The 12,803-nt window shown below is 38.7% G+C and overlaps 1 protein-coding gene across 1 annotated transcript in view; it reads left to right on the top strand.

Annotated features, from left to right (window-relative positions):
- KDM5A (lysine demethylase 5A) overlaps positions 1–12,346 on the top strand; it is a gene marked incomplete at both ends in the record, with an annotated part of 106,640 nt that extends 94,294 nt beyond the window's left edge. Inside the window, 2 exons of the mRNA XM_080706696.1 lie at positions 2,968–3,378; positions 12,140–12,346. Coding sequence (XP_080562822.1) covers positions 2,968–3,378; positions 12,140–12,346 — 618 coding nt within the window. The remainder of the gene's footprint in view (positions 1–2,967; positions 3,379–12,139) is intronic.
- Between the last annotated feature and the right edge of the window lie 457 nt (positions 12,347–12,803).

The raw sequence follows: 12,803 nt of genomic DNA, 5'->3' as shown, positions 1-12,803 counted from the left end.
TTCACTTTCTTTTCCCTCCTCTATTCCAATTATTCTTAGGTTAGCTCTCTTAAAATGGGCCCATATTTCTTCAATATCAGATTCCTGCTGTCGGATATTTTTTCCTAGATTAGAAACTATGCGTTCGTTTTGGGAATGATCATCTTCTAAGAGCGATATTCTGTTCTCCATGTGGTCTAATCGGTTGTTTGTGCTTTGAATTGAGGCCTTTACTTCATTAATTGCATCCTTTATCTCTTTTTGGCTCTCTCTGAGTTCTTTTCGAAGCACCTCTATTATTTCTACAGTTATTTTCCTAATTTGATCTTCTAGAAATCTCTGATTTTCTGTTTTATCGGGTTCTGATGTTGTGGGGTTGTGGGCATTCATTGCTCCAGTATTATTCCTCTTTCCCATGATTTCAGAAGTTTGTGCCTTCTCTGGGTTCTTCCCTTGGGTCACTATGAATTCCCTTAAGGTGTTCTGGATCTCGAGTCTGTATTATCTCAGACCCCACTACTCCTTTACTGGGTTGTATCACAGAGTCTCCGACCCAGAGAGTCGATAGAGGCTGCTTTAGACTGTGGGGGGTGCCAGGTTGCACGTTCTCCTATGGTGTGATATCTCTGCCACCGCCACTCCCCCAATGGGTCAAGTCCCAGGGAGTACAGTACTGGGATTTCTCCTCTGTGGCCCGCAATTTGACTCACTGTTCTTGAGTACGCAGATGTAGCTGTACTGGATTCGATGAATTCTCTGCTGCTGCCGCCGGTGGCAATATGGCGCTGCTGCTACGCCCTCGGCCGTGAGGCTGGCGTATTTCTTCTTGGTTTTTATTTCCACTCTGAATCCCTGCGGCGTGTGCTGAGCTCAGCCACTGGGAGCTTTAGATTTTACCTGCGGCGAGAAATCCCGCCTGGCTGTTCCGCAGCAGCTCACCTCGGCTTGCTGTAGCCGTCCGGTGAATTTGCCGCTGCTGCCGGCAGTATGGCGCTGCTGCCGCGTCCTCGGGCGTGAGGCCGGTGTATCTCCTCTGTGGCTCTGAGCTCTGTTCTCAGTCCGCTTTCTCTCTGGAGCCTGGTGATTTTTTTGTTTCTCTGGTGATGGTGTTTTCTGGCTATGAAAGGCGCTGATTTTGTGGTAATGGAGATTGGTTGTTAGCGGGGCTCTTAAGCCCCGCTTTTCTCGGTCGCCATCTTCCCGGAAGTCTAGATGGGCAACTGTTAATCCCATTGTGTATATGGAGTCATTAAGGATCAGAGAGGTGAAAAATTAAGGTCACACATCTAAGTAAAAAGTAAGAGACTTGGATTCTAACTTTACATCTGACTCCTAGTAATTGTTTCATTGGCCTCCTTGTTTCCACATAACAGAATGGTGCAATCTCACCAATTATTGATACATATACATTTAGCCTCATTTGGTTTTGGTTTGGAAGACAAATCTAGGTAGCCTTATTTAATTATTTATTTATTTGCGCTACTGGGGATGGAACCCAGGGGCGTTCTACCTCCAACTACATCCCCAGCCCTATTTTTCTATTCTTTATTTTGAAACAGGGTCTCACTAGTTGCAAAGGGCCTCACTAAGTAGCTGAGGCTGGCTTCGAACCTGTGTAATCCTCCTGTCTCAGCCTCCCAAATGCTGGGATTGCAAGCATGCACCACCTTGCTCAGCTTAAGGTAGCTTAATTTAGATAGTGTTTTCTACAGAACATTTTCTTGACATCTATTATCTCAGTCTTTTTTATTACATAAAAGGAAATAAAGAGTATTACAAGTTTACATATGTTGTTCAGGATGTCAGACATAAGATATTTGTAGTCCAATGGATTCTGCTGATTCTTAGATTCCTATCAAAGATTCTTAATTCTCAATATTGCAGAAAATGAATTCTTAAATATTTTTCCTTAAATAATTATCAAAGTGGGCTTGGTGGCACATGCCTGTATTCTCAGTACTTGGGAGGCTGAGAGAGGAAAACTGAGGCTGGCAGGCCAGCCTCAACAACTTAATGAGGCCCTCAGCAACTTAGTGAGACTCTTGTTTCAAAAATAAAAAATAGGGGTGGGGGTATATCTCAGAGGTAGAAGGCTCCTGGTTTCAATCCCCAGTACCCCCCCCCCAAAAAAAAGGAACTATCAAGTTTATGTTTTTTGGTATTTCTTTTTTTTCTCGCCCAAATTCTGATATTGGACAACTTTTTCTATTAAAATTTACATTTTTATTACATTGACACATAATGGTAGCAGTAATAGATAAAAGCAAAAAAAAAACACGAACAAAACTTTTTTTGGTTTATCACTTGAATTATTTCCTAACCGTTTTCAAAGTCACTATATACTCTTTGTAATGATATCATGGAGATAGCTTTATATATTCTCCTGACATTTTTGATAACTTCTTAACTCACAATTTATTGAGTAATAAGGAACATTAGTGGTGATAAGTGAAAACTAAAAAGATTATTACATGAGTTACATTTCTTTGTATGTTTTTAATCTCAGCTACAACAGACTATATTAATATATGCTAATACTGATCCCTCCTTTTTTTCCCTCTGGTTAGCTAAAAATAAGTCAGCATTTTATTTAGGTCTTGTCATTACTTTCTACTCTCAGTTTGTCTTCACTGAATATTATATTTGCCTTCTTAATGTGTCTTTTAAATATCATTTAGTACTTTATTTTGGTCTTTTTTATTTTGGTCCATATATATAACAGAAAATGACTATTTTGGAAGTAGACAATTCAGTTGCATTAAGTACACCCGCAATGTTTTATAGCCATCACGACAGTCCATTTCTAGACCTTTTTAGTCCTTTCAGACAAACTCTTGTATCCACAAGACAAGTTTCCATTTCTGTTTCCCCATTCCCTGGTCACCTCTGTTCTATTTTCTGTCTCTGAATTTGCCTGTGCTTGGTACCTCATATAAGAGTTTTTAAATGTCTTGTTTTAAAATTGTCTCTGATTTTATATCTTTGAAGGATGACAGCATGGAAGAGAAACCATTAAAAATAAAAGGCAAGGACTCTTCAGAGAAGAAACGGAAGCGGAAGCTAGAAAAGGTAGAACAGCTTTTTGGGGAAGGAAAACAGAAGTCCAAGGAGCTAAAGAAAATGGACAAACCTAAAAAGAAGAAGTTAAAAATAAATGCAGACAAATCAAAGGAGCTGAACAAATTGGCCAAGAAACTGGCAAAAGAAGAAGAGAAAAAGAAAAAGAAAGAAAAGGCTGCTGCAGCCAAAGTTGAACTTGTAAAAGAGAATACTGAGAAGAAAAGAGAGAAAAAAGTACTGGACATTCCGTCAAAGTATGACTGGTCAGGAGCAGAGGAATCGGACGATGAAAACGCTGTGTGTGCAGCACAGAACTGTCAGAGGCCCTGTAAGGACAAGGTGAGTTCCAGCTGTGTGTAGTGCAGTGTGAGAGAGAGGTCAAGGGAGCAGCAGACGTGGAGATCTATGTTTGATGTGAAAATAAAGTTTGTGATTTCAGGATTGGACTTCTAATATGTTTTCTAGATTCTATAAACTGTTTTGAATACTGAGGCTTCTAGGTCAGTCATGAATAGAAGAAATGTTTTATTTTAAAAACCATATACTTCGTGAGCATAGTGAGACAAGAGCACCAAGAAGCTATGTGGCATCCCTGGCAAGCAGCGCGTTTCATAGGCATTGGGCAGAAGCTTCAGAGTGGTCCATGCCTCTCTTTAGGGCAGCTCAGAAATTATTACCTTGTCAGTTACCCACAGTGGCCTGGAAAGAATCATGGGCCTGTGTTTTAAGAGCAATGGCAAATTATATTGAAATTGCGTTCTTAACCACACTTAGGCCTATGTATACTCTCCTGAATGGAACATAGTGTAAATAAAAATATTTTTTTCACAATAAATGATTCAGACCTTTTAACATATTATTTAAAAAATTTCTAGCATTAAGTTTTTAAAGAATAATTCAGCAATGGCCATTCTTTAGATAATATTGATGATAATTTCTGAGAAAAATGGACAGACTTTATGAAGGATCTTAGATCTTTAAATGATTGGAGGCATCTGTTATTCCCATCAGGATATTAGTAAATTCATAGTTTTAATGACTTATATTTAGAATTTTAATAGCTCCTCAATTTGAAAATATGAGCAGAATAAATAAAGTTGCATCACTGTTGCCTGCAGGTTGTGTCTCCACTTACCTCCTCAGATACTTACACAGTGCTAGAGCCTGAAGGGACCAAGAGGTCACTTTGTTCTGGCTCCTCATTTTATAGATGAAGAAACTGGGACTTAGAATCGTTAAGTGATGTGACCCAAACCAGAGCTAATTAGTGGCAAAACCAAGCGCAGACCCCTGTTCTCTGCCTCCTAGTCTAGGTTCTCCACTAGTATCACTGCTGCATGGATAATTGAGATGTAAGTACAAAAATACATTCCAGAACTAAATGACATTTAAGTCAGGCTTATTAGGGGTTTTCTGTTCCTCTTTGAAAAATGAATGTAGAGTAAAATATATATTCCATAGTCTAGTCTTCAAGGATAAAAGCATATGTTTTAATGTTTCTCTGTTTCTGTAGTTTGTTTTGTATCATATTGTTTGTTCACTTTCATATTTTGCTTTATTCATCTTATGAGCAATTTCTATATATAAACAGTTTAAAGATTTTTAGTAGTTTTGTTATATATGTATGAATTATTTTTATCCTTCATTTTGAATTCAAATTTTATCTGAATTTGTTTATTAAAGAAGCTGGAGGGTTAGCCATTTCTTTTGAAATACCAAAGTATTAACAGTTCACTCTTGGCAGAACCTTCTCCCTTTTCTTCTTATGGCAGTTTCAAGACTAGCAGTAAGATAGATTTATTTCCCTTTTAAGCTTTCTTTATCAGTCTTTCTACAGAATTCATCCTATTCTTTATGTGTATCATGAACCTTTGGTCTCCTCTTTTTTTTTCCTTATCCTCTCTCCTCAGCATTTAAACATGATTTCCTTCATTTATTACACATATCTTTATTTGTTGTACCTCTCATAACCCTGTAGTATGTAAACACTGCAGTTTTTTCATTTTCTATAAAATTAAATATAAATTAATAAATGCCCTGCTTACTCAAAGGATTATGAAAAAAAAAAAAAAGTGAAATAGTCTCTGAAACCACTTTCAAAGAAAATCTGAAAAAAGTGTTAAGAGGCCATAGTTAGCTGGGCATGGTGGCACACACCTGCAATCTCAGCACTTAAGAGGCTAAGAAAAGAGGATCTTAGGTTTGAGGACAGCCTCAGCAACCTAGTGAGACCTGGCTTCAAAACAAAAAAACAGGGCTAGGGCATGTAGCCTGAAGTTAAAATGTCCTAGGTCTAGTCCTCAGTGAAAAAAAGAAAGCAACAAACCCCCAAATTTTAAAAGTGTGGAGATGTGTCTTATCCTGTTATTAGCTTACATAAATTAAACTTAGTGTTAGAATTCTGTGATTAATTTTAGACAAATTACCTCAGATTATAATACTTTACCTATCATTACTGTTTTGCAATTTTTATGGTTCTTCATAGTAATTGCTGACACCAGCTCCACTAAAATGTGTATTTTCTTCCCCGGCTAGCATTTATCTGATTTTATCTTTGAGATTTCACTTCAGTTTTTTCTATACTTTTTTTTGTTTTGTTTTGTTTTTGGTGATACTGGGGTTCCTGGAGCCCTTCTACCTCTGGGCTACACTCCCAGACCTATTTTATTTTTGGAAACAGTATCCCATAAGCCAGCACAGCTGGCTTCCAACCCGTGCGATCCTCCTGTCTCTGCCTCCCAAGCGTGGGGATTACAAGCGTGCGCCACCATGCCCGGCCAAAATGTGTATTTTCTAAAAAACTTTAAAAAGAATTAACTTTCAAAGTTTATAATGTTTCTCTAGGGAAACCTAATTAACGCATACTATATACATCTTTAGACAAAATGATAAGAATGTATTTATAGAAATCTGTTCTTTAAAATATACAGCAAAAACTTAATTCTCAGATTGGTTGTTAGGTAAAATTAATTGTCATTTTCAAGGCAGTAATTATTATCACTTGTCCTCAAAATATGCAGATTGAGAAATTCTTTTAAAAATTAGAATAATGGTTACTTAAATATACCTAGCCTTAATTTCAAGATGTTTTAGAAAGTGTAAGAAAGATAATACCAGAATAATGTAAAGAATTTTTAAAAAGGTGTCTCTTCCATTAATTATCAAATTCAAGCTGAAATTATTTTTAAAACAATGAAAAGATATTTTCAGAAAAATTTGTTTTAAAATTCAGAAGCTAAGCCGGGCATGGTGGTGCACACCTGTAATCCCAGCATGTGGGAGGCTGAGCTTCAGGGACAGCCTCAGTTACTTAGTGAGACCCTTTGCAACTCATTGAGATCCTGTTTCAAATTAGCTGGGTATGTTGGCACATGCTTGTAATCCCAGCATTTGGGAGGCTGAGACAGGACGATCAAAATTCGAGGACAGCCTCAGCTACTTAGGCCCTTTGCAACTCAGTGAGACCCTATTTCAAAAATTTAAAAGACTAAAATATAAGGGCTGGGGGTGTAGCTAGAAGGTAGAATGCCCCTGGGTCTCATCCCCAGTACCACAAATAAGAGAGAGAGAGAGGGAGGGAGGGAGGGAAGAAGGGAGGAGAAAGAAGAGAAAAAGAAAGAAGGAAATAAAGAAAGACAATTCAGAGCCAGGCATGGTGGCGCACGCTTGTAATCCCTGCGCTTGGGAGGCGGAGACAGGAGGATTGCGCAGGTTCGAAGCCAGCTGTGCTGGCTTAAGAGACCCTGTTTCCAAATAAAAAGTATAAAAAAATATGTCTGGGAGTGTAGCCTGGAGGTAGAAGGGCTTCCAGGAACCCCAGTACCACCAAAAAGAAAGAAAAAAAAATTCAGAAGCTTATCTGGGTGTGGCACAAGCCTGTAATCCTATACTTGAGAGGCTGAGACAGAAGGATTGCAGGTTTGAAGTAATGCAACAAGCGTCTTAACCTACGGAGACCCTATTTAAAAAAAATTCAGAAGCCTTTTCTCCCGTTAGGCTGCCTTATTGGTATAAAGAACAAAAAAGCTGGACGTAGTGGTGCACATTTGTAATCCCCGCATTTGGGAGACCGAGACAGGACGATGATGGCTTGTTGACAGCCTCGGTACTTAGTGAGGCTCTTTGCAACTCAGTGAGACCCTGTTTCAAAATAAAGAATAAGAAAATAGGGCTGGGGGTGTAGCTTGGAGGTAGAATGCCCCGGGGTTCCATCCCAGTACCGCAAATGAATGAATGAATCAGTTAACATTGAAAGAACAAAATTCTTTTTGGGATTGCAGATTTGAGTGTCGAAGCATTTTGCCTCCAGCATCAAGACAATTATTTTACATATGAATATTGACATCTGTCCTATTTTTTATTCCTCTTTTGTGGGCCTTTTTCTTACCCATTACTCCTTCCACAGAAGTTTGTGGTGATGAAAGACTTAAAGTATAAACCTGCTGGGGTATGATGGCACATACCCATAACCCTAGTGCTTGGGAAGCTGAGAAAGGAGGATTGCAGGTTTGAGGCCACTCTAAGTAATTTAGCAAGATCCTGTCTCAAAATAAAAAATAAAAAGGGCTGGTGGTATAGCTCATAGGTGTAGGGCCCTTGGGTTCAATACCAGTACCAAATAAACTAATGATGATGATAATTTATTATTGTTACCAATAATTATTATTATAAACTTAAGCTCACATATACTATTTCTTAGCTACTCTGATTTTAAAAGATTTTTATGGGATGTTGCCTCAACCAAAGTATTTAGCATTATGGTGGCTTTACCAGTTAGTAACAGCTTCTTTTGTGTGTGTGTATGGTTCTGGGGATGGAACCGGGGGGCTTTCTACCTCTGGGCTATACTCCCAGACTTATTTTATATTTTACTTGGAAATAGGGTCTCCCTAAGTTGCTGAGAGCCTCACTAAATAGCTGAGGCTGGCTTTGAACCTGCGATTCTCTTGTTTCAGCCTCCCAAGTACTGGGATTCCATGTATGTACCACCATGCCAGGCTCTTTTTTCTTTTTGTGGCATTGGGGATTTAATCCAAGAGCACTCTACCTCTAGCTATAACCCCAATCCTTCTTATTTTCTATTTTGAAATAGTATCTTCTTATATTACCAAGGCTGGCCTCAAAGCTTCAATCCACCTGTCTCAGCCTCCCAAGCACTGGAATTACAGGCATGCACCAGCATGCCGGGCTTCATAACTCCTTTAAGTGAAGATTATCAAGGTTTCATTAAGTAAATGTGTAGCACGCATACACATGATGTTGAAATAGGGACTAACTTGATTAATGCCTGGAACTTTCCCTGTTTTATCACTGAAATCCCCACATACTGGGAAATCAATCTGTCATCTGTCTTTTCTGGGCAGACTGGGGGAGTTGGTCACTTTCTTTTTTTTTTTTTTTTTTTTTCCGGTACTGGGGATGGAATCTAGGGGCATCCTACCTCCAAGATACACCCCGGCCCTATTTTTTATTCTTTATTTTGAAACAAGGTCTCACTGCAAAGGGCCTCACTAAGTAGCTGAGGCTGTTCACAAACTGCGATCCTCTTGTCTCAGCCTCCTGAATGCTGGGATTACAAACTTGCACCACCATGCCCAGTACTTTATTTTTTTGGTGGTAATGGAACCCAAGGGGCAGTCTACCTCTGAGCTATACCTCTAGCTTTTTTAAAATTTTGAAATAGAATCTCACTGAGTTACTCTGTGCTGGCCTCAAACCTGAGGCCATTCTGTCTCAGCCTGGGATCACAAGTGTGCATCACTACGCCTTGTCCCTTAATGTTTAGAGCACACACGTGCAGACGCACATTTGTCTCTGTGTGTGTGAGAGTGTGTGTGTGTGTGTATGTATTATTTATTCATCTACACAAACACAGTAATATTCTTTCTTTGTCGTTTGCAGTAATTAGGATTGAACCCAGGGGCGTTCTACCTCTGAGCTATACCCCTAGCCCTGTTTTTTATTTTATTTTGAAATAGGGTCTCACTAAGTTGCAGGGGGCCTTGCTAAGTAGCTGAGGCTGGCTTCAACCTGCGATCCTCCTGTCTCAAGTCTCCCAAGTACTGAGATTACAAGTGTATATCATTCCTGCCTCCAACACAGGAATTCTGGACATGTGTTGTACTTCAAATATATATTGTACTTTACTAAATAATTTGTTTTTATTTTTAAATCTGGCTTTTTCAAGGAACCTGGGTGATGCAAAAGAAACTAAATGCCCAAAATAACAAAATCTCAGTTGAGTAAGCTTAAGAATATCACTGAATGACCAACCCCACTCCCCAGTGCACTAAATAGGCTTTAAGAAATAAACAAAATAAAATGTGCCAAATATTTTACATAATTTGTGAAGTCATTTAGCAAAATATGAATTTCAAACTAACATTATTTCTTCTGATTAATCTCTTTTTTGCTTTGATAGGGATTGAACCCAGGATATGCCTTGTGCATGCTAGGCAAGTGTTGTACCATTGAGCTACATCTCTAACCCCAAAATATTTCTTTTATTTTTTTCCTCTTAGTACTGGAGATTAAGTCCAGGAGTATTCTACTCTGTTGATCTATACCCCCCACCATTTATTATTTATTTATTTATTTAAATTTTTTTGGTGGTACTGGGGTGGAACCCAGGGGTGTTTTCTACTTCCAGGCTATACTCCCCGACCTATTTTACACTTTATTTGATTACAAGCATATGCCACCACACCTGGCTCTATTTATTTATTTTTATCTTGAACACTGTCTCACTAAGTTGCCAAAGGTCTTGCTGAGTTGTTGAGGGTATTACTAAGTTGCTGAGGCTGGCCTTGAACCTGTGAACCTTCTGTCTTGGCCTCCCAAGTACTGGGATTACAGGCGTGTGCCACTGTACCTAGCTGAAAATTATGTATATTCTTTTGAAATTTTGACATAGTGGGAGAGCTCGGCTTAGAAAAGACCTCTAGTTAAAATCACAAAATAGAAAATATTAAAATACTTCATATTTGAAAGAGAATGCTAGATTTAATTTTGAAATCCAGTGGTTACAATGCAAAATTAGATTTTAAAAGACAATGAAACAGTCATATATGGTGGCACATGCTTGTAAACCCAATACTTGAAGGCTAAGACAGAAGGATCGCAGGTTCACAGCCAGCGTCAGCTACTTAATGAGGTCTTCGCAACTTAGTGAGACCCTGCTTCAAAATAAAGAATAAAAATAAGGCTGGGGTGTAGCTTGGAGGTAGAATGCCCCTGGGTTTTATCCCTAGCACTGCATGAATTAAATAAATAAATAAATAAATAAATAAATAAATAAATAGGGCTGGGGATGTATCTCAGAGATAGAATGCACCTGAGTTCAATCCCTGTTACTCCAAAATACATAAAACATATGGAACATGGTTTTTTTGGTAGCAATAATAATAAATTGATAACATTTTGTCCTATGGATTAGCATGAACAGGGACTGGATTGAATTAGTGGATTAGAGGTAAGGGTGAAGGCATCCATTGGCTTAGGGTAGCATTATAAAAAAGACCGTAGTGTCTCAAACCTAGATAGCCCAAAGAAACACAAGTCATCTTTCCAACTCCCTTTATTAGCTTCCAACAGCTAAAACACTCATTCTGAGTTCACCTGTTATACAGATAGCACTTTGCAAATCTTTACCTGCTTGCAGTACCTTTATTTTTACTTTATTATACAGAAACCATCATCTCCCTGTTTGTCTCCGATTGGTTTGCTCCAACAGGAAGACATCAGGTGATATTGATGCAGATAGTGTACACATTTTGAGAAGAAATCTGCAGGCAATTTTAGAGTCAGGAAAATCAAGCCTTGTGGAAGGTAAATGACTACCTGAAATGATAGACACCAGAACTCAGCACCTCAGGGTTCAGTAATCTTTATACGTATAACATTGTTTCAGATCCAGAATTCTAGAACAGGAATAATAAAAGCAAGAAAAAAAGATTATTTTGATATATTATTTTTCCCGCCCTTTATTGAAAGCCTAAGATTACTGACATGTCTCTCGTGATTTTGGTAATTTTCATAGGACATGGAAACTAATTCTGCAAACCACTTCCTCTCCTGAATGAGACTCATTTACCTAGCCAAAACTTCCTTTGTTCTTTCTTATAAGCTATGCTGAGGTACTTGATCTCTTTGTATTCTTTACTTTGCTCTGATGCCTGGTAAAGCTTATGATTTTAAGCAGTTTTCTATATTGCCAATGAAATGACCAACCTTTGTATTAGAGGAGAAAAGCTCTTTTGACCTTGAGACATTAGGTACAGAAACTACCACAACCACCCTCCAGATATAAAAGCCAAATGTTATGTTATCAGCTCTAGGTCCAAGGCTTAGAGTTGCCAAACTACAGTCCTAGCCTCTTACAGTCACAGTATTTTCTTTAAAGAGTCAGAATTTGCCTGGCATCTGCCACTGACACATATCAGTTTTCCAGACTTTAATTTTAAACCCCAGAGTAATCTATTGACCTGTGTCTTTGACTGTTATAATTGGTTAATTTGCAAGATTTGACCTCTGATATTTGCTAACTTTTTATAGGGAGTTGTATTTGTAACGGAAGAAGAGAAGAATAAAAAATATTAGTTTTAAAAGTGGCCTATGTGACTGCTTTTCTAAAAAGGTATTTAATGCTCTTAGTACTTTGGCTTATCTCTTTGAAATAAAGCTAATACACAGGATTGCCTTCACATTATTGTACTTTTTCTTTCCTGATTGTTAACTGCATTGTCTTAGAGCCTAGAAGTTTTTAATATTAGCTAAAACTATTTGGCTGCTCTAGTAGAAGTTTCTGTTTTGTCAAGTTTTTCTCAAAAATGTGTCTGCCTCACAAGGACCCCCAGGTATTCATGAGGTAATGCAGTACCTAAGAGGCCTAATTTTGTGGACATAATATGGTGAAATATAATTTTGGGGTATTAACTTCTCAGCTACTTTCTTTGAAAAATAGCCCCATGAGAAGTCACTGTCTGTCTTCTGGACATCCCAGTTGTTTGCTATCATTTAAGCCAAGAGAGCTCTTTGGTTTGCTTTTATTCTGGACTTAATGTAATGTAACCTAAACATTTCCCAATCTTGTCTTCTACAGGTAGACTGGGTACAGTGTGATGGTGGCTGTGATGAGTGGTTTCATCAAGTTTGTGTGGGTGTATCTCCAGAAATGGCTGAAAATGAAGATTACATCTGTATAAACTGTGCAAAGAAGCAGGGGCCAGATAGCCCAGGTCAAGCACCACCTTCTTCCTTCATAATGGGCTACAAAATACCAGTGGAGGATCTTAAAGAGACCAGTTAGCAAATGCTTGGTTAGTTTGGGACATGGGGGAAATGGACCACATTGAGACCTTAGTCATCAAGTTAGAGTGGTTTAGATCCACTCGAATGTTGCTTCCAAAGATGAATGGCCTTCAGAGAAAGTCCTCAGTGCTGGCTTCCTCTTTGCATGGGTTTTGTGGGCTGTGCTCTTTGTCAGCACATCTGTGCATAGGATTCCTCTTTGGTACAGCAGCCAGTGTTTCAGCTCATGACTCCTCTGCATATGGTTTTTTGCATTTAAGTCAGGTACTTGATGGAGCTTTGGGGCGGCTGGTTGGCATTAATATGTTGGTGTGCTCGCAGGGCATGCAGGCTGTGGCGTACAGCCAGTGGTATTAGTTAGTGGCCTAGGGGCAGCACCATCTGAAGTCCTGATTGCTTGGATCTCCTTAGTTGGGCTAGTTGGAGAGGAGTCAGAGTGCTGTCTTCCTTCCACC

Source organism: Muscardinus avellanarius (assembly GCF_963383645.1).
Source record: "Muscardinus avellanarius genome assembly, chromosome: 11".
In the NCBI taxonomy this organism is placed as follows: domain Eukaryota; kingdom Metazoa; phylum Chordata; class Mammalia; order Rodentia; family Gliridae; genus Muscardinus; species Muscardinus avellanarius.
This window is presented reverse-complemented; position numbering and strand designations above follow the sequence as displayed.